The 21922-nt window shown below is 34.0% G+C and overlaps 1 protein-coding gene across 4 annotated transcripts; it reads left to right on the top strand.

Moving 5' to 3' along the window:
- Positions 1-8416: 8416 nt before the first annotated feature.
- Positions 8417-21164, top strand: LOC122279415. Of its 4 annotated transcripts, none has more exons than XM_043090070.1 (21): positions 8417-8924; positions 9141-9215; positions 9332-9404; positions 11162-11284; positions 11584-11753; positions 11856-12005; positions 12409-12552; positions 13208-13268; positions 13682-13995; positions 14214-14345; positions 15707-15826; positions 16083-16169; positions 16334-16456; positions 16647-16767; positions 16856-16981; positions 17102-17236; positions 18122-18273; positions 18471-18611; positions 19554-19871; positions 20446-20581; positions 20841-21164. In XM_043090070.1, exons 2-20 carry the CDS (start codon positions 9159-9161, stop codon positions 20548-20550), a joined length of 2652 nt encoding a protein of 883 aa, XP_042946004.1. In that variant the 5' UTR covers positions 8417-8924; positions 9141-9158; the 3' UTR covers positions 20551-20581; positions 20841-21164. The 4 variants fall into 4 exon arrangements, with proteins under 4 accessions (XP_042946004.1, XP_042946003.1, XP_042946002.1 ...); XM_043090069.1 differs by having other exon boundaries at positions 9130-9215; XM_043090068.1 differs by having other exon boundaries at positions 8417-8972.
- Positions 21165-21922: the final 758 nt, after the last annotated feature.

The following is a 21922-nucleotide window of genomic DNA, read 5'->3' as shown; positions in this document are numbered from 1 at the left end:
ACATCATCTTAAAAACTACATATAGTGTTACTATGTCATGTATACCTCAACTTGATCGCATGAGCAATTCCCTTACTTAATTTGAATTTTGTAAACATGTTGGCCTTGCTTTACCTCAAAACATGTTTATATATAAGTTTAATAATTTTTGTAAACATGTTGGCCCTGTTTTGCTTAATATGTGTTGTTTTAGTAACATTTTATCATTCAATATTTTGTTGAAAGATGAATACTTTAATTGAAGAGGGTCCCTTCTTTACCACACTGTTGGAAAGTAGTGAGTGTGGTATAAACAATCATACTATGGATGCTGCTTTTGTTGATGCCTAAGCGACACAACCCTAATGGGAAAAAAAGGTACCTAAATAAAAATCCCAGCGGGGTGTGTCATTTTCTATTGAAGAAGATATTATCCTCATTTCAGCTTGGCTTAATGTTAGTATAAATTCCATACAGGAGACTGACCAAACCTCCACACAATTGTGGAATAGAATTTATGATTACTACTCCACTTATGAAAAACCTAATAGTTAAGAATGATCTATACCCTCTTTGACCAATTGGTGGTCTACCATTCAAAAATGTGTCAATAAATTTTGTTGTTCTATGGCCTAACTTGAAGGAATGCATCTAAGGTTCCAAGCAGTGCAACCAAGCTAGACAAGGTATAATCATTTAAAAATTATTATTGTTTTGATTATTAATGATTTGTCCTACTAATTGTTCCATTATTTTGTAAATTGATAAGGCAAAAATTTTGTATCGAGAGACCCTAAAAATTAACTTTACCCTGGATCATTGTTGGAATCTTTAAAGGCACCAATTGAAATAGCAAACACACATGGAGACCATAAGAAGAAGAGACAATGTCTCACGTTCAGGTAGTACTCCAAAGTCAATACTATTAGGGGACCCAATGGAAAATGTGCACGTGGAGTGTGAGAGACCTCCGGGGAAAAATTTTGAAAAAGAAAGAGAGGCAAAAAAAAAAAAGTAGGGAAATAGAAGATAAATAATTTAGTGACACCTTAAGGGAAAGGACAGATGATAGAAAGATTCTACTATTGGAGAGAAAAGAATCAATAATGAGGTTAGAAAATCGCAATTCTGAGTTACTGATTGTTAAGAAAAAAAAGATTGAAATCGAAATTAAGGCTCAAGAAGAAAAATCTATAATAGTAGCTCAAAAGAATAGGAAAGATGATATGGAAATTATGAAATTGGATATTAGTTCCATGAATTTTGTGCAGCAAGAGTATTTACTTAATCTTTAAATGGAAATTATTGAGGAACAAAAGAATAAGACCATATCTCATACGTAATTGTATGCTTTGTTTTGTGACTTTTCTTTTCTTTATTTCTTCTTCTTCTTCTTCTTCTTCTTCTTCTTTTTTTTTTTTTTTTTTTTTTTTTTTCTGTGGTGACATGTTTTGAATATTATTATACTGCTGGTTGCTATGAACACCAAACCCTTTTTTGTATCTCTATATGAAACTTTATTTTGTTGGTGGTGGGAAGGAACATTTTGTTGGGTGAATTTTGTTATTGGTGGGATATTGTTATACTGCTTACTGGTGCTGGAGCCGCTGGAGGACCAAATGTCAATGCTGGTTTTTGTTGCAGCTAAAGTGTGACGCTCCCAAATTCTATTTGGGATCGGACAGATATTTGAAGCGTCGAGACATGCAACATAAGGTTACCTACCCCCCCGTTCATGACATATAAAATGCAATGTTCCTAACGTGCATCTAACAATATGCAATATTCGCAGCGGATAAATTTTTTTTTCTTTAGAAATACTATGCACCAAATTAAAAATATCTAAAATACTTAAAATATACTTCATACATAAAAACTCATTGAACAACTAAGATCACAACACTAGTTCAAAATGGTTATGATCCAAAAAGTACTAGAGATGTAACTCCATCGTACAAGTAGTAATTTACGTTAACTACTATATTAACATTGATATCGCACCATCGATTAGTCAACTGTGCCTAGTTGGTCAGTTCCTGATCCTCCTTCAGGTCCTGTAACAAGATCTACCATTCGGGAAGAATGATCGTTGGGACTACCACAGTAAGATTTGATTACAAATCTTAGTAAGTTAATAAAAACTTCCACACAGGCTAATGATGCATGGATGACAATAAAAGCATGAATGTATAATCAAATTCATAAGTAATTAAAGTATAACTTAACGTACAATATAACATAATTGATATAACTTAAATTGAAACGTGAACTGAACTTGACTTGATATGAACTTGATCTGAAACTTATCTTAACATGAACTTGTTCTGAAACTTAACTTAACATGAAAAATATATACTCCACAGTTGTTGTGGCCCCATGTACATAACATAATTGACATAACTTAAATTGAAACGTGAACTGAACTTGACTTAACATGAACTTGATCTGAAACTTGACTTATTATGAACTTGTTCTGAAATTTGATTTAACATGAAAAATACATACTCCACAGTTGTTGTGGCCCCATGTATTCTACATATAAATACATACTCCACAGTTGTTGTAACTCCATGTATTCTACACATTACAATGCAGTTAAATACATACTCCACAGTTGTTGTGGCCCCATGTATTCTACGTGTAAATACATACTCTACAGTTGTTGTGGCCCTATGTATTCTACACGTCACAATGCAGTTAAATACATACTCCATAGTTGTTGTGACCCCATGTATTCTACGCGTCACAATGCAGTTAAATACATACTCCACAATTTTTGTGGCCCCGTGTATTATACATGTCACAATTGCTGTGTCTCACGTAGTGTATGTGTCACAATTGCTGTGACCTCATACTTCGTGTGCCACAGTTGTTGTGGACCCCACGAAACTGAATGTAACTCAAGATAAAACGTGACTGGAATACGAAAGGACTGAAGCCCTGACGTAACATAACGTGACTTGAACATAACTTGAAATACATGACCAACTTGAGATAGAAATATTTCGTAACATGACTAACATATAATAAACAACATATTTAACATGACATACTTGCAACAGTAAATATTACATGACTTGAAATACATGTAATAGATGACATATTTAGCATGATGTACTTGTAATGTACAGCAATACATGACAGAATATAGTATGTAACAGATAAAAACTGATGACAGAATAAATTCTGTATAACAGACAATTACGTGATGAATTGGCATGGCATGACATATATAATAACACACATACATACACTGTAGTTCCTTTACTTAGCACACATATATAGTAGACTGCTAGTAAGTTAAAAGCTAACTTACCTCGATCTCTGCATTTCTTATAAAATGACCGTTTTATCCATAACTTAAGGATTTTGCATACTAATTCTAAAAAAATCAAAATTTACATGCCTCGTGTAAATTTTATTCTCAACTCAAATATCAATTTAGAAAAATTTAAAACTAATCACAACTATTAAAACTCCATAGGACCGAAATTCCTATATGCTATTTCCATTGATTTTTGTTTCTAATTTGTTTTGATTAACCTTTTGATTTATGACTTATAAAGATGTGATCTTCAAACCAAACCATCACATGGTTAAAAAAGATGTCCTAAAACATATATAAGCTTCTAATTCAAGATCACATGGTTAAAAATTAACCAAAACATAAATTTAGCCAAGAATATCCACACTTTGGCTTATCTGAATATCTCTTTGCATAAAATTTCATATCTTTGAAACTAATATCAAATATTTTCAAAATAATAATATAAAATATATATAAGATACTTAGGATCCTCTAATAAAATTATCAAAATCATTGGAATAGGTTTAGACCACCAAAGAGTTAAACTTTCTCAAAACAGAGACTGTTTTTCCTCTTCCAGTTTCTAAGTTTCTAAATCTAAGAAAATCTTTCATCAAAACATTTATTCATGCAAAAATCCTTAACCAATAATCATATACACATGTTAACAATACTTCATAAAAATTTCGGACCAATATCTATCCATTAGCTTGGTCAAAAACTCCAAACTATAACATATTCTCCAGTTTTTCTCCTAGAATGACCTTTCTATAGTTTATATAATATTTGGCTAACCAAATGATCTTCAAATGTGACAGATAAGATATTCACGTAAACTAACCTAAAAAAAGGAACAACTTATATGAAGGAGAATTTATGATAAAACACTTACAAAAATTTCAAAATGGGTGTACAAAAGAACACCTAAAAGCTGTCTGAGATAGAGTGTTTGGTATTCTTTCAATGGAAAGTGTAAATGAAGATAATTTTGGGAGGGGAGGTGGCTGGAGATACTTATGGATGAGATATGGAAGAGATGAGGCTGGAGTGAGAGTTGAGTGTAGGTCTCTCTTACCTAGAGTGAGAATTAAGTGTATGACTCTATTACCGTATAATATCTACAAAAATCATCTCAAGATATTTTTTTACCCAATAATATTCACGAAATTAGTTTAAGATATTTTTATCCAATAATATCCACAAAATTAACTTAAGATATTTTTATTCAATAATATCTACAATTTTGAACCGACATTTCGTCTGAAAATATGAAAAAGTGTTATTGCGCCATAAAACCTTACTTGACCCTTCGAGTCTAATGGCACAAACCATAATATATTTTGATACTTCTAACTATCTCCAACAATTAAAAACACACTTCTGATACCATAGTAAATAATAATACTAACTATGTAGTTAGACTAAAACCTATATGATTAATGGATTCGTGAAAACTTATGGAGTCTTCACGAGGTTCCTAAAGCTAATAGAAATTTCATAATTGAATTTCTAGCGGGCTGTTACATGAAGGATGTGGGAGCCACTGGAGGACTTGTTGGTGGTTGCTGGTTTGGTTACTGCTTTGGTGTATTCTATACTAGTTGTTGTTTGCTGGTTGCTGAATTTGTTGGTTGTTGATTTGGTTGTTGTTAATTTGAATTTGTATTGTAATGAATTTGTATCAAAATCAACTTTTTGAAACTTGTATTAAGTTAATTTTGATACATAGAATTAGTCACATGTAAGCTTTGAAGTTGATATTAGTCACATGTAAGTTTTGAGTATATGTTAATATGTGCTGTTTATGAGCACATGAGAATCATTTTTGGTGTATATAAATTTGATGAATTTTATTATATATGGAATTTCTAAATTTGGATGCATGAAATTTCATTCTACAGGTTCGGTGGCATAGCTTAATACATGTATTGGGTGCTGATTGCATGCATAACCCAGTACATGGAAATTGCACTCTAAAAAAAAAGGCAAAATAAATAAATAAATAAAATGATAATATTTTATTATTATTTTGTCTCAAATATGTATAAGCCAATGTGAAAGTTTTGTTTGAATGACAAAGTAGATATGCAAAAGAGATGATTTTGCATATTCATATATGTATAGATCAATGTGGATGCTCTTACTCATTTCAAACCTCTCGCCTAGGATGCTAACAAAAAGGATGCAATTTAGCAAGAAATTACAATAAAAATGCTAGAAAGAACCACTCTTACTTACTTCTCTAACACAGATGGCTTTTCTTTTCTTGCAAAAGCAGTTTTGGCAAAGCAGATATCCAAAATAGAAAATATCTATTTACAAGGTGGAGAATGGCGTCTATTGGGCCATGTTACATTTTAGGATAACCTATCCCAGACCCATCTCGCATACAAAAGTTTAAAACAATTCGTTCTTTTATTTCAGCTAAAAGTTTATTTTTTAGTTTGATAAAACTTCCTATATCGTGACAGCACACCACCAAGCACGGATTGTGACTTAAGTATAATTGATGTAGTAATAGATTTTAAGAAAGAGCAATACTACATACAGTCGTGAAATTGCAAACGCCGCGCAATCGCTTTGAAAAAGAGTGGAGTCCACGATTAAAAAGTTAATTTTTTTTTTCATGTGGGTCCCATCTTAATTCATTTTTTTCAAAGCGACTGCACGCCGCTTGTACAACCACGACTGCAAATATCATTTCTCTTTAAGAAAACAGATGATGATTTCATGCCATAATCCATATAATCCTCCATAGGGTGCTACCCGCACCCCAGGTGGGAGAGCATTGTTCTCACACCATGCCCCCGTCCTAGGAGAGAGTGGGCTTTTCTCCCATCGCATCCTTATCTTCCAAATCTATTCACCAATCACATCCTTCCAATCTAAACATCAAGACATAATCTGTAGGAGAGATCATGGATACTTATAGAACATACTACGTAGAAGAAAGAGTGTGACAATGATGATGAGAATGTTCTGCAGTGCAATGGTTGCTGTTATTTCGATTAAGAGGGGCGAGATTCAAATTTTAATAAGAGAGTCTTGGGAAGTGGGAGTTGGGAGTTTTGAGGGGGGGGGGGGATTTAGTCTTATAGTAAGATAGTGGGAGTTGGGGGAATGTATATATTCAGGGTGGGGTGGGAGAAAAGTAGCTAGGGTAAGCCCTATCTCACCACTTGCCTCTGCAAATTTGCTTGAATGGTAAGGGAAGAGAGGGGTCCCATTGCCCTTCCCTACTCCACACTTATAGACCAACTGTGCATTATTGGGTTGTCTTTTGTATATGCTTAGTTAGCTACATGTTCTTAGCATTGTTATATAATCTTAGCTCCTTTGTACAAACCTATCAACATGGAAAGATACTCATTGTAATATGATTATAAAAGCAACATTATACCTCTCACTATCTCACCTCGTGGTGTAGCATTTCCTAAAAACTCTTCATGGTATCAAAGTACAGAATTTGAGTTTGAAGTTTTGAACATTGACTTTATATTGCATCTAATTAATTAAATATCGCAAGTGATGGGCCCTTTTATTGAGAGGTTATTAATAATATAACACAAATAATTAAATCTAAATATTTCCATCAGTTTAAGTTTTTAGGACAAGTGATAATTTTACATATCAGTAGCATGGACTAAGAGAAAATCTATTTGAAAATTTTATTTTTTACACACCCAACACACTACTATTGTAAAAACTTTTAACATCAACTATGCTAAAAAGGGTTTGGTATTTTTAATTATAAAGAATCTCATTATAAGTGGTATGCTAGCATATCGATTGATGTGCGACAAAACTCAATACTAAACCCTACAAATCCTCCTCAACTCACTTCATCTCATCATTATACATTTTTCAAATCTCCATACACTTTATTAAATTTCTATATAAAATATAATAAAAAATTTAACTTTTTCAAATCCCACCACACTCATAATATTTAAAACTAATATTCTAACAATATTTTATTCAACTCAACTCAACTCAACCCAACATCCAAACCCAACCTAAGAGCCACTCTTCAGTCTTCACTTCTATTTGATTCCCAATAAAATGTATGAAAGGGAACAAATGAAATTGTAAAATTAAAATTTTAAATTATAATTAGGGGTGATAATATGTGACACGACTTGTTAACCTAAAACGAATACGACATAATAATAGCGAGTTTGTGTTTGGTCTTAATGGGTTTGGGTCAAAACGGATTGACTATTTAGAACACGAGTGTTTTACGAGTTGATAACGGGTTAATCCGTTTTGACACGTTATAACCCGTTATGACCCGTTAAGAAAGTTAAAGTTATAATTATACCTTTATACCTCAAAGTAATATTTTTAGGATTTTAATTTTGATATTTTTATTATTTGGATTATGATTTTAGATTTGTAGTTAGTTTTATAATTTTTATAAATATTATGATTATAATATTTATATCAAATTATGCTAAATATAATTAGGTCAAACTAGTTAATTTTAGATCTATTTAATCAATTTATATAAATAGGTTGAAATGGGTTGACACGACACGAATCATTATGTTGATGGGTCGTGTTAGAGTTTGATATTTTGACACGATAAATTTAGCAGGTCGGGTTTACTCATATTATATAATATATATGTTTTGACACAATACAAACACAATCCGTTAACAAAATTTGATACCCCTCATTATCATTATCTTTAAAATTGTTTGGCTGAGCGTATGTGCCATAGCAACTAGTTTATAACATAGAACTATTACAAAACAAAACCTAGTAAGTAGAATAATTTTATTTGTGAATAATATTAAATATAGTTATGGGTTGTATAAAAGTTGTATATTCATTAATTTTTGTATGTGAATCTCATAATTACTCAATTTTTAAAAAAATTATGTGATATTTATATATTCTATAATTATAAATTTTATTTTATTTTATTTTTTAATTCCTAAAATTCCTATGGCAGGTGTCATAACTCATAACCCATATTCTTAGAGGCCCAAGCCCGTCTGTAGAAATCTAGCCAGTTTTATAAGCCCAAGACCCATTTAATCCCTAACCCAGCCCTCCTGGGAAAAAAAAGAGGCTAAAACGACGCCGTTAAAAATTAAGATCATGTGTTTGTTCTTTTTTCCTTCCACATCCAACGCCCCCCCTTCCCCGCGTCTCTCTCCTCTCTCTCTCTGTTTTTCCGCAGTGCGCTGTGCCGCCTCTTCTCCCCGGTTGGGATTAGTTCCTCTCTATCGCTGTCTTCTTTCCGTCGTGCCGTAGCACGTCCCTCGGTCGCCTCTGACCCTTATACACGCTCCAATTGCCGCGCTCCTACTGCACTGGCAAGCCATTCTCGTCCTCTTCGTCCGTCTGCCCCTCTCTTTTTTCTCCCTCCATCTGCGTCTCTCACTTTCTCGGTTTCACACTCCATCCCGTCGCTCTCTCTTGTAAGCCGTCGCCCAGGCTCCTCCGCCGCACGGAGTCCAGTCGCACTCCACCTCGACATCCGGCTCTCAGTTTGTCGCTGTTAAGTTTTCCTCTCGCTCCCCCTCGGCGTCTCGGCCTCTCTATCATCTCCCCGTTTGTTCGCAGCCGCCGCGTGCAGCCGCTTCTCAAGCCCTTCACCACGAGCACGTCGTCCTTTCCTTCGCCACCAGTACGCCTCCATGGCTTTCTCTCTTCTCTGTGCACGAAGCGGACACCCGTAGCGGCTCCATCACTAGCTCGTTTAGTTTTTTTTTTTTTTTTGTTGGTGATACAGAAAGCAAAACCCAAAAATAGAATAATTTTATTTCTTAGTTCCCCAAATTTCTACAGCAGGCGTAAAAAAGCATAGGCTGCGCCGTTTAATTGTTTTTTAGCTTCTTTCTAGGGTAAACGGCTAGTTCAAATGACGCGTTCCTCAGCTTCATCAAAGAAACAGCAAAAGCGGGGAGTCGACTTTAAAGTAATGATCCATGCGTTTGCAACTTAGCACTACATTTAATTTATTCATATTTTGTGTTAAATATTTAAACTCTCTAACAGCTGATGTTATGACTTTTTTTGGTTGAAACTCGGCAGAAAATAAAGCGTAAGATTGGCCGGAAACTGCCCCCACCGAAGAATGCTACGAATACTGAAATTAAATCCAAAGGTATAGGCTAAGAGTCTTGTACTTCTAATTGTTGTATTCAATGTGATTGTTGTCCTTACAAGATTGTGCAAGGAAAACCCACTAGTAGTTTTCAGTTGTATATTGTGTTGCCATTATCAAGTGCTTCATTGAAACTTGGAGTCTCTGATAAGGTCTTTGATGTTGTAGAACGTAGGAGCAATGGCGTTCCTTGAGAACTGCCTCTTAAAAGTTTCAATGAAACACTTTTTTTTTTTTTTAATAAGTAATAATCTTTATTGAATAGAAAGAGACTAAGCAATGCCCAAGTACACAGGAAGTATACAAAGCGAGACACCTAGTTACATTCTAGTAAGCTGTAAAGAAAATAAAAACTCATGAACATTCCCGCCCTTTAGGACAATAGCAGAAAACCATTGAAAAAGAGAGAATACAAAAAATTTCCAGATTTCTCCCACTCCATGCTCCTTATCGTTAAAGCACCTATCATTCCTTTCCGACCATAGACACCACATTAAGCACAAAGGTATCATCCGCCACATTGCTACTAATTGAGTGTTATCGTGCGGCCTATTCCAGCACACAAGTAGCTCCACCACACTCCTAGGCATAACCCAACTCAGCCTGCCTCTACTAAGGATTCCAGCCCATAACTCCCCAGCCACCTTACAATGTAAAAGCAAGTGATCTATCGATTTCCCATTCTTTTTACACATGTAGCACCACTCCATGACAACCATACCTCGCTTTCTAAGATTATCAACTGTTAAAATCTTCCCCTGTGCAACTGTCCAAATAAAGAAAACATTCTTTGTACACCTATAGCACCACTCCATAACAACCATACCTCGCTTTCTAAGATTATGAACCGTTAAAATCTTCCCCTGTGCAGCTGTCCAGATAAAGAAAGCAACTTTGGAAGGTACTAACACCTTTCATGTACTCTTCCACGGAAAGAATGTAGGCTGTTGGATTGTCAAAACCTTGTAAAAAGATTTAACAGTAAACTTTTTGCTCCCTGTGTGAGTCCACCACATTTGGTCACCCCCATTGACACCTAGCTTTGCTGATTACAAATAACTGTAAAAATCTACCAGCTCTTCAAGTTCCCAATTCTGAACGTTTCTTGTAGAAGTGACATTCCAAGTGACTGACTGTGTCCTCTTCTGTGAGGACCTGGCAAAAAGATATCTGTATATATATATATTTTTTGGGTTGGGGGGGGGGGGGGGGGGGGCAGTGGTGTGGTGTTTCTAATCTATCTTGGTAAATAATCATACTTTTGGTTGAGAGGAATGGAGGACCATAGAATTATTATTATTATTGCTGTTGACTTTAATGGCTTAGATTTTCATGATTTTCTTATTTCCATTGTGCCTACTTAGCTAGGGCAAACTATACATTGTACCAGGCTTTTGCCTATTCTTTGATTAATATAATATATTTACTTATAAAAAAAAAAAAGTACTCGAAGTTTTTATTGAAAACTCAGAAGGCATACCCCCGACGCACTTGTAGTATACAAGAGGAATGCCTAATTACAAAAAGAGGACTATAGAATTATATATTGCTACAGAACTTTTGAAAGTTTCTATCCCTTTTTTACTTGCAAAAAAAAAGTTTCTTTCGCTTTGAAACCAGCGAAGCATTTAGTGTTGTTCCAATAAGTGGTAAATGATCGATTTTATTTGCCTCTTATATCAGAAAATTTACTTTTATCTATAAAAAAATGATCGATTTTACTGCCTAAAAGTTTTCCTTATGTGCATTGTGAGCAGCAATTATTCTTCCTGAGCAGAGCGTAGCATCAGAAAAGCAAGGTTTAGCTGTGAACAAGAAAGGTTTGACTTTGAAAGAACTTCTTCAGCAAACATCCCACCACAATCCGAAAGTTCGTAGAGGTATTTTCTCAGTATGAATAATTTCCCTCGTGTATTCAAAGGATGTTGAAAGTGCTTTGCAGAGCAATTCTATGTTGAGATATCAAGAAGGTAGGAAACAGAAACCTTTGTGATATTTCTTTTCAATGAATGAAGTAAATACTCAGTCAGCAAAGTATATATCAATGTATGTATGTAATGGGATATATGCATCATACTCTTTCTGCACTTGTTATCTAGCTTTAGCTTCCACATTGAAGTTTTCTTATGTATTGAGTGGCAGTCTAGATGTTGTACTAAAACCTTGTTTCTCTTTGCAGATGCATTGCTTGGTATTAGGGATTTATTCCTTAAACACCCAGCAGAGCTAACGTTGCATAAATATGCTGTCATAGAAAAATTGCGTGAACGTATCAGTGATGATGACAAAATGGTTCGAGAAACACTGTATCAACTTTTTAAGTCAGTAATATTTCCAAGCTGTAAACAGGTAATTTCTTTTTCTTTCAGTTTATTAATTCTATGATTATTTATTGTTCATTATACCAGTTCTCCATTTATGTGACACTGTTTATCTCCGTTTCCTGTACAGGACAATCAAGGGCTTTTCACTTCCTTAATCATGGCATATATATTTAATGCAATGACGCATTTATCAATTGACATTCGGCTCATGGCATTCAAATTTCTTGACCTTGCTGTTGAAAATCATTCCCCATCCTTTTTGTTGTATGCTGAAAAGGTGTCTTACTTTGACTCTTTTGGTTAATGTTTGGAGTTTTTTCAGTGTAATTATAGTATTTGGCATTTATCTCTTGAAAAATCTTCTCATTTTAGCTGTTTGAGAGGTCATGCTCATAATTTTGGGTCATTAACCCTCTGGTATTATGCCATGTCCAACTAAGATAAGGATTGTGGGGGGCAGTTTGGTCAAATACCAAGCAAAACAAATGAACCCAAAAAAAAAGAACACACACATACAATTGAATATTCGTATGTCCCATTATTTATGGTTTCATTTAAACCCTTGTTTTTGACTGCTAATCATCCTAATTTCAAAGCAACTAGGTTGCTTCTTTTAAGTATTATCATTCTTTATGGTTTTGGAAATCTATTAAATGTTTTAGTGCTTGCATCATCTACAGATTCTTCAAAGTTATGGGGATATTCTACGGAAGAATCAGTTCTATTTACATGACAAGGGCAAGCTCAAGAATGTTCTTGCTGGGTTGATGCGCTGCTTGTCACTGGTGCCATGTAATAAAAGAGAAGTTGACTCATGTGAAAATGTACCTTCTGATTATCAATTGTTAATGCAACATTTGTCTTGAGTGTTTTTTCATCTGTTGGTTATTCAATGTTGTGGTGCTTAGCAATTCAGCTGTATTTCATAATTGTATATTGCTTTTGAAACTTTGGATGTAGTTATATTTTGAGTTTTTGTCATGATCTTGTTATTCCTTTACCATCTTAAAAATCTTCATGTTTGTATCTTTTACTGCTTAAGCTTATTGTAGTAGTATCTTCTGTGCTTTTTACTATCATTGTCATGTCTTTATTCTTGTATTGAGTACTTCTTGTGTTTATATTGTGTCAAGTTCATTTCACATGTTTTTGTCTATACAATGTAATTGGGTGGATTCTGTAATCGGGTTTTTAATGTGTATAAATCTTTCTGTTTAGAAAGTGAATATCTAAATGACTGAGTTGATATGAAGGGTTAAGAGGATATTTCCTGTGTGATGATGGCCATATTTGGCTTTCCTCCACTGAAATATTAGTAAATAATAGTTTCTGTTCTATTACCTGGAACCTACCTACAAATTTTGATGTCTCCAGCTTCTACAAATTAGTTTTGTCCTTTCAAGTTCAGTAAATTACATGTTTCATTCTAATTTATTTTGCATGATACTTTTTTTATTAATATCTTTCTTCATGTAATAGAACGATGCTGGACAAGGGATGTTACATGCTTTTGAACCTGACATGCCTGTAGAATCTGCTGGTATGTGAAAGCACCTTATACCAGACTTGTATGTGATTTGTTGATGTTAGCATTTAGTAATTGGGTCATGGCAATACTTGTGTGAATCATAAATATGGAATTACTTAATCCAGCACTAATGGTAGCACCAGTAATCAAGTCTTTCGTTGTTAAGATTTTTTCTTCACATTGAGAACTTGATATTATGGGGCATTCTACCGGCTTACATTCAGTGATATCTCTAGCCTTAATAACTTTCATTTGTATCATTGTTTTGATTATGAGCTTTCAAGGCATTTTTCTTTCTTTATTATATATATGGAAAAGCCTATCTTTGGGTGTAAATAATAAGATATGGAAATGAAATTAACATCTGATTATTATTATGCTGTAAGTTCTAATGGTCCTGGCCTATGCTTGCTTTGTTTGCGTAGGGCTTCCCCTCATCGTCGAGAAACTAAAGGATCTCGTGCCAATTTTAGTTAATTGTTTCCAAGATTTCATTTCACTGGTTCATACTATGCCACTTCTTGATGTGCAATCATTTGATTGTCTTGTGGGTATACTTCAGAGCATAGATATTGCAGTCAGATCTTTTATTTATGGGACTAGTAAGGGTAAGTCCGAATACGAACTTTCTCATGGAGAATCGGATGTGACAGTGCGGGATGAAGCTATCTCATCATTGTTAATGAAGAAGGTACTAGTACTGTTCCCCCTCAGTCCAGCACATCAGCTTTCAGAAAAGGTATGAGCTCAATAGAAGTTCTTAGATCATCACCTTTGCTCCCACGACAATGCTATATTCTTTTATCCTCTCTAATGTCACTGTTCTCGTTGGGTTTCCTTTGTTTTATATATGTTTCTGTGGTAATATTAGGCCTATCTCTTTTGACCTCAATGTTTTCTGGGTTAGATGTTGTAATTTGAGTTTGTTTGTTTGTTTTTGTTTTTTCCTCTTGGCAGGATGTGGATAGATATTTTATCTTCAATGTTTTGATTACGGGAATACTTTTGCAATTCAGCGAATGGATATGCCCTCCTGCTGATGTATTGGAAAAATTTCTAGAATTTATAGAAAATGCGCTGCTTGGAAAGGTCTGTTCTTTTACCATTACGTTTCTACGATTTTAATGATGGACAAGCTTCACAAAGTTGCTTCTTTGGTTTTGTATAATCTACTTAAAAATGTTTGGTGAGGTGTGGTAGTATAATCTAGAGGTTATGATGTGCAGGTATAACTATAAAAGCCTAATTTTTTGTTTCAAGTAACTATTTAATTCTCATGCTATTAATTGGTAAAATCATAGAGAATATGTTTCGTACCAATTGTTGTTGACTAGCAATTGTTCAGTCAGAAAGAGTAAGTCCCAAACGTAAAAAATCATAATTTTTACCTGTGTACTTGGCTATGCCTTCTTTTCTTATGAATAAAACTTCTTGATTACCTATTAAAAAAAGGAAAATTAAATACACTATTCTACTATCCCATTTCATCCCACTATGTAAGATGTGGCACATTTATTACCATTGGATGATCCTTTATTGGATGATTCTTTATCATTCAATGGTGATAAATGTACCACATCTTACATGGATGAGAGTGTGGTGTGTAGCGTTACTCATTACAAAAATTATAGCTTTTTACGACGAGGAACTTGAGAGACCATGTAAAATGCAAGGTGTATTTTATTTGGTTAAACCTCTAACATGTGTAACATGTCAGGATTAGGTAAATCATCGTCTTTTTACTCATGGGACAAGGCCCCTAGAAATTGATTTGCAGCCAAGGTTTGATCTTAGAACTGGGGGAGCATAATCCCAAGACCAAGGCTCTCACCACTTAAGCCAAGCCTTAGCTTAGGTGTTTAAAATAATTTTTTTGCCACGCCTTTCATCCTGTCAATAAAATTTATTTTATCTATATAAAAAGAGAAATAGCACAATTAAAAATATATTAATGCTGATATTGATTTTATGATTAAAAAAAAATGATTTTGGCAACCTATAAAAAATGATTTTGGTTGCTTATTATTTGTTGCGAAGCATATAGGAGATAAAATATACAAACAAATTTGAAATATTCCCAAAAGTAATATTTATGGAATTATACAGTATCATTTTCAGCATTCAGCATTTGCCGGACCACAATCTCCCTGACAGAGTTGGGAGTCTGATCAGTTGAATCTGTAATGCCTTAAACTTTTATTGGAGGAATTAACTTTATGTAATTATAAATCCTTTTTTGTCTCGAATCCCAGGACAAAAGTATGCTGATTATCTTTGAACTAAAAATCCAGTTCTTGTGCAGTCTAATTTGTGTTTCCCAGTACTAAACCCTAATTTTCTGATATTTATATGGGCTTTTAACATGTTCTGATGTTTCTAATAAGATAATCATATTGTATGGATGCGTGAAATGCTTTTATTTTGTTTGACTGTATCATTAAGTTGTGCAGATTTGTAGTGGGACACGCTTTGGCAAAGCAGTATGGGAAAAGCATTTACTTTCCCTTCTTCCTTTCTTTCCGAAACTTCTTTTACAAGTGGTGAGCAATTGGAGGTCTCGTCTTCTTCAGGTCTGACTTGTGCTCTTAAGAGTTGACAAATTACCAATAGCTTGTGTATGGAAAATTACATGTTGAATCTCTCTCTCTCTCTCTCTCTCTCTCTCTCTCTCTCTCTCTCTCTCTCTCTCTCTCTCCCCCTTTATTTGATTGCCTATTCATGCACTTAGGTTGTCCTGCGATTCTTGATTTATCTGAAGATCTAGAGTTTCTGGAGAGAAACAAGAAACCCAATGATAATCTCAATATAGTAACTATTTAATTGCAGGCGTTTACTAAAACTTTCAGGGATTGCCATCCCGAGTCTTCATTAAAACTGGCATGCCTTTCTACAATTGAAGACATGCTTATTCCTGTAAGCTTGTTTTTTTACGCTTTGGCCACAATTACTTTAATTTCATAGATTGCACATCTCTCTCTCTCTCTCTCTCTCTCTCTCTCTCTCTCACACACACACACACACACACACAAAACCCACCACCACACATTTATTGTTCATATTTTCTGTACATCTTGTAGAAAGAAGATGGGCCGTGCCTTGATGCTAGTGATCCAGAAATATTAGACCATCAAATTGCTTGGATAAGAGAGCTTTCTCCATTGCTAATCCTGCTAGGTGATAAAAATCCTTATTGTTCCCAGGTAATGATATAATTTACTTTATTAACACTCCTTAATGCTGCAATAAGGAAAATTTATTTAATTTGGAAAACATTGCTAAGTTGAATATGTAGTTTTTTAGCACCACATATTTGAAGTAATCTCACCATTAATGTTTTTGTTTCTCATTACTGATAATTTCATGGGGGTACTTTTCCCCGCAAAATTGCAGGTTGTCTTGCGTCTGCAACTTCGCCTGGGCCAGTGTGCTCTGGTAAACTCTTCCTTTGCATGGGAATACGAAAACATGCAATACTCATTGCTAGAGTTTTACAGCACATGCAGAGATGACGGTAGAAATCAGTTTGCTAAAGATATTGTGTTTAGTCAATACGCCTTGGAGCATAATCATTTGGTTGCTTATTCTTTTTTATCTTGCAGGAGATATATACTATGGCCCTTTCATAAGGCTTCCTAAAGATTCTCAAGAACTCTCACTCTGTTCCCTCTACTATTTCTGTAATTTGGATTCACCTTTGTTGAGGTCAATAGCTTCATGTTGTCTGTGTAAGTACTAATTGTTTTATAATTGAAATCTCGATAATGAGATTTTAGGAATTTTTAATTTAGTAACAGTTTTATTTGTTGCATCCTGAACTGGCTCGATTCCTTTCATGACTATTGCAGGTCCTGATTTGGAACCATTTATATTATTTCGAATTGTAGAGGTTCTGCATTCGGCATATACTGCTGGACATATCAAAATTACTGACCATATCAGTTTCTTCATCACTTTGCTCTCACGTTTCAAAGTTTTTCCCGGTACCTTTGGAATAATTTATTCTTTGGCAACCTCCTTTTTGTTTAGCGTTTTAAGACAACATCTGGCTCCCTATTCACCAGTCCAATTGTCATTTGTTTGTATTAATCTTATGCTTCTTTTCATATTTATCAGCAGACGTAAATAACTTTAATTCAGCATGTTTTACATCTCTCTTTTGCTAGAGAACTCATTAAGGATTTGGAAATTGTTTTTTCCCACAAATGTTGATTACCTTTTTTATTAGATATATGTGTATTTTCTACTCATGTGGGGTTATTCAATCATAATTCGTACATGTAACTGAAGTTATTAGAAGTAGTAGCAATGACAAGACACGTCTAAAACTGCTTCGTCTTAAGTTGTCTTAAGAATACATCTTTTTTAGGAAGCTGCTTCACTAGCAGAAGATCGTTTATGCTTCCTTAGGAAACTGTGCAATTTGTTTTTTACCTTGTAAAATGTCTAATATATTAATTTTTGGTATATTTATCTAGTTATAACACTAGTGCCTATCAATGAGTTCCAAGAAAGTGTTAGTTTGCGTCAAGGGTAGAGGTTTTTGAGAAGACAATGGAGGAGCCGAAAGTTATTTTCTTTAAAACATTGTTCTCATGGGTGGAGGCCATTGTTTGTAATGGACTAAATGTCCATGACTTTTTACTATTTGTTGTAAACTCTAGTTGGGCATTTCTCATGTATACTCCCTGTGTACTTGGGCTTTGCCTATTCTTATGAATAAAATCTCTTGATTACTGATAAAAAAAAAAGGATATTGGGTTGGTGTTAAGGTACCCAGTTTGTTTACTTCATTCAGATTTATGATTGTTGCTTTTTTTTTTTTTAGTCTAAAAAGTGTTTTTTTTTTTTTTTTTCCCGCGTTGCAGAAAACATATATCCTGTTATACAGAGTGACACAGAGATTGGAAACCGTGGAACATATAAGTCAGTCACTAGTGTTGTTTGCTCAAACCTATCGCAGATGGGTGATACTTCTCTTGTTTTTCAGATGGTAGAGAAAGTAATACTTGGACAGATGGTGAGTTAAGCTTTCTTTATCCAAAAGATTTTTATTTTTTCTTTCATATTATTGCCTTACAAAGCTGAAACTTTTGGTGTCATTTATATATTTTTTCCATTCATATAAAGTACTTTTTTAACCCTTTTTTTACTCATATTTGCTTTTCCGTTGACTGGCTTTTAAGAAAGTTTCTGCATGTGATGTTTGTATCTCAGTTGCTGAAGCCATCTCTAGACAATGCATGTGCTATGCTCAGAATGCTTGCTATACTGGATTCCAAACCCACAAGACTTTCTGAGCAGAGTATTAACACACTAAGCAATTTCCTTTCGGGATACCTCATTGATGTTGTGCATGTAAGTAATTTCTCTTGTTGAAGATATGTGTCTGAAGAGTTTGAAGTCTCCCTAATCAGAGGATTCTTGTATGCAAGTCAGTGTGGTCTATGTTAATAGTGTTCTGTGTTCTCATGGAATGTGCAAAACTGAAATATGATTCCTTTTCTGTCCGGGAGGAGAATTATGCATATGCTGTTATCCCTATACTCTTCTATGTAAAGAGACCATGTGCGGACTGTGAGTTTTAATTAATACATGTCATTCACTGAACATGGTATACCATAAAAGCTATTTTCCGAGGGTCTTAGAGTTGCATGGTGCGGTGGGAATGGATTTGTGGACAGAAACCTACAAGGTTTTAATTATGTTAAGTATCACCAAAAATAACTTATAAAAAAAATCCTGATAATTATTATATGAAAAGTCATGTAGAAGCATTTTGTTTCTGAGCCTCTCGGTGGAGATGAAAAGGAGAGGAGTTGGGGAGGTACATCTTGTGTCTACATACAGGAGCATTTTGATTTTAATGCTGGAGTATGGTATCTTCTTGTGGTAAATCTCATGATTGGCCTTGCATTATGACGGTGATGACTAGATACATTATGCAAGAGAGGAAGGTTAAATAATTTGATAATAATCCTTTATTCCCCCCTCCCAAAAAAAGAAGAACAAAATCATTATTTTTCAATGGAAGACCAAATGGAGGGGCTTGAAAGCGACTCTCTTTGTTGGGATGACGGCACTAGTGACGATAGCACATTATGGCACGTTTTCTAGTCTGATTTATTCTCTCCATGTACTTCAATAATGCCTTTTTCTTGTTCATTATTGAACATAAACACTGCAATATCTATTTGTCTGGTTTTTTTTCCCAAGAGCACAAAGCTTATTAGTGTTATTCTGTGCTTTGATTTTTTTCTAACTTTTGATGATTCCTGTTAATATGTATGCCCTATACAGTGCATTCCAGAAGATCATGACGAGCCCAATGTCTCCATTCCTATTCTCCGTTATTACCTCCTCCCTTGTTTCTTCTTGTTTGATAGAAGTCACAAACTTCTGGATCTCGTGTTGAGGATGATGGGGTCACTGATAACTGAAAGTAGTTCACCGCTTTTTTCGCCTGACTATATCCGATATGCAACAGACAGTTCAAGTAGAACAAATGCCATTGTTTCTGTCATTGTTTTGATGCACAGGGATGTTAAAGTTCATAAAATTCTCTCTGAACTGAAGGCAGAAACTCGCAATTTATTACAAAAAATGCTCTCTTTGCAGGTACAATTTTGCACCTCAAGCGTGAACTCTGCATGTAGTTCTTAAACATTACTAAATCATGCTGATAAAAGAAATTACTTATTATTGTGATGATCCTGTAACATTTTGTACATTAAACTGTCAAAGTCAACGTAACTAATGCATGCATTTGTCTCTTTCACGCATGTATTAATAACTTGTGTGGGAACCATGATTTGCCTAGTGCACTATCGAGTCAGATGCTCCCTTATGTAGATCATTCATGCCAAGTATCACATTTTGGTATCAATAGCCATTTTTTGCACTATGCATTGGATTTTGTGAAACTTAAAACAGAACTTTACATTGAGTGCTAGCTACATGGAGTCTCAATGCCCAAATTGGTTGAATTTGTTCGCTGAATGGCGAAATTGCTGTCTGGTGCGACCCTGTACAGTAAATAATCATGAGATCTATGAACACATTGAAAACGTTTTACCAGCAAGTTAGTATTGAATAGCTTAGCACCATTTTCCCACTATTAGATGCTATTTTTTGTCACGCAATTAGCTTTAAGATGCATGTTGATTGGATTTCTTGCATGTTATCTATTCAGTCTTCAGAGGAAATCAACATGACAATAGAAGAAAGGCACAAAATACGGCGAGCCTTCGATAAACTAAAAGCTCTGACATCAGCCAATGGTCTGCCTGCATCGTAGGACGACGTTTGAGAATTAAAACCTTATCCTAGTAAGTTATTTAACTTAATCGAGAATAATTTTTGCATACTATTAATCATTTAAATTTGCATTCTTTTATAACGTGGTTCATGCCTTCTACATCTCTGCCAAATTTGTGCAATCAACTAGTTCTGACAATGTCGATAAATCTATGAAGCAAAGCATCTTTTGCGATTCAGCTTTATGGGAAAAAAAAATGGGACATGGGCTAAACTTGTGTGTGAATTCTCATCTATAGAATTGATTATATCTTCTTTCATTTCTTGAAGCAACATTTCATTTCCTTGAGGGAATGATAACTGGACAATGGAGGATTGCATGAATACTGAGCATCAGTTTTGGACAAATCACCTTGCCAGAGTTTTATTGTGAATATAGACACGTCAGACCTGAGCAAGTCAATACTCTTGGCGACGAAGTCCCTTGGTCTGCAGTTCTCAGTTATGTTGCAGATATCCACTCGGCTTCTCGATTTTCAGATGGAGAGATCAATTACAGTTGCAATTTGTTTTTTTATTTTATGAGTTAATTACAGTTGCAATCTTATCGCGGCACGTACTTTAATTAATTTATTTTTAAAAAAATTTCGAGTATAGATTTTTTTGTGAGTGGTTTTCTAGTATCGTTAATCTATAAGATATACAATTTTGTGGTAGATAAATAATGCTTAATTGGTTACCAAAAACTATAAATCTCATCTCATCCTATTTCATCATTTGAACTTTTTCAAATCTTCATACAAAATATAATAAACCATTTAACTTTTTCAAATTCTAATACAAAATTAATATTAAAAAATTATATTATAATAATATTTTATTTATTATTATTCAAAATATCTCATCTCATTTAATTTTATTTATATAATCAAACGGGCCGTAATGTATTCTTAACCATGAGGGACTATTTGGAATGATAAAGAATTAAAGAATGTTATTCTACCACTTTTTGTTTTTGGAATAAGAAAATAATAGAGACAACTATTTTATAACTTTTATTAGGAGTGTAAAAAAAAATCAATAAATCAGTAAATTAGATCAGACTGGAGCGGACCAAACCGGTGGTATCGGTTCGGTCTAGTACTGGTTTTACTTTTTTTTTTTAAATTGGTTAAAATAGATCAGGTTTTAATTTTTCTTTTTTTAAAATCAAATTGGACCGGACCGATATATATATTTTAATTTTTTATATTATATATAATATATAACTATATATAAAATAGTTTTGTATTATATGATAAATTACTAATTAATATAATATCAATTTTTAAAATTTTATATCATTTTACTTATTGTATTAATAGTTATAATAATATTATATAGTTCATATTAATAGTTATACTAATACTATA

The sequence above is a fragment of the Carya illinoinensis genome, chromosome 10 (assembly GCF_018687715.1).
Source record: "Carya illinoinensis cultivar Pawnee chromosome 10, C.illinoinensisPawnee_v1, whole genome shotgun sequence".
Classification (NCBI taxonomy): domain Eukaryota; kingdom Viridiplantae; phylum Streptophyta; class Magnoliopsida; order Fagales; family Juglandaceae; genus Carya; species Carya illinoinensis.
Note: the sequence above shows the minus strand (reverse complement) of the source record. Positions and strands in the feature narration are given on the sequence as shown.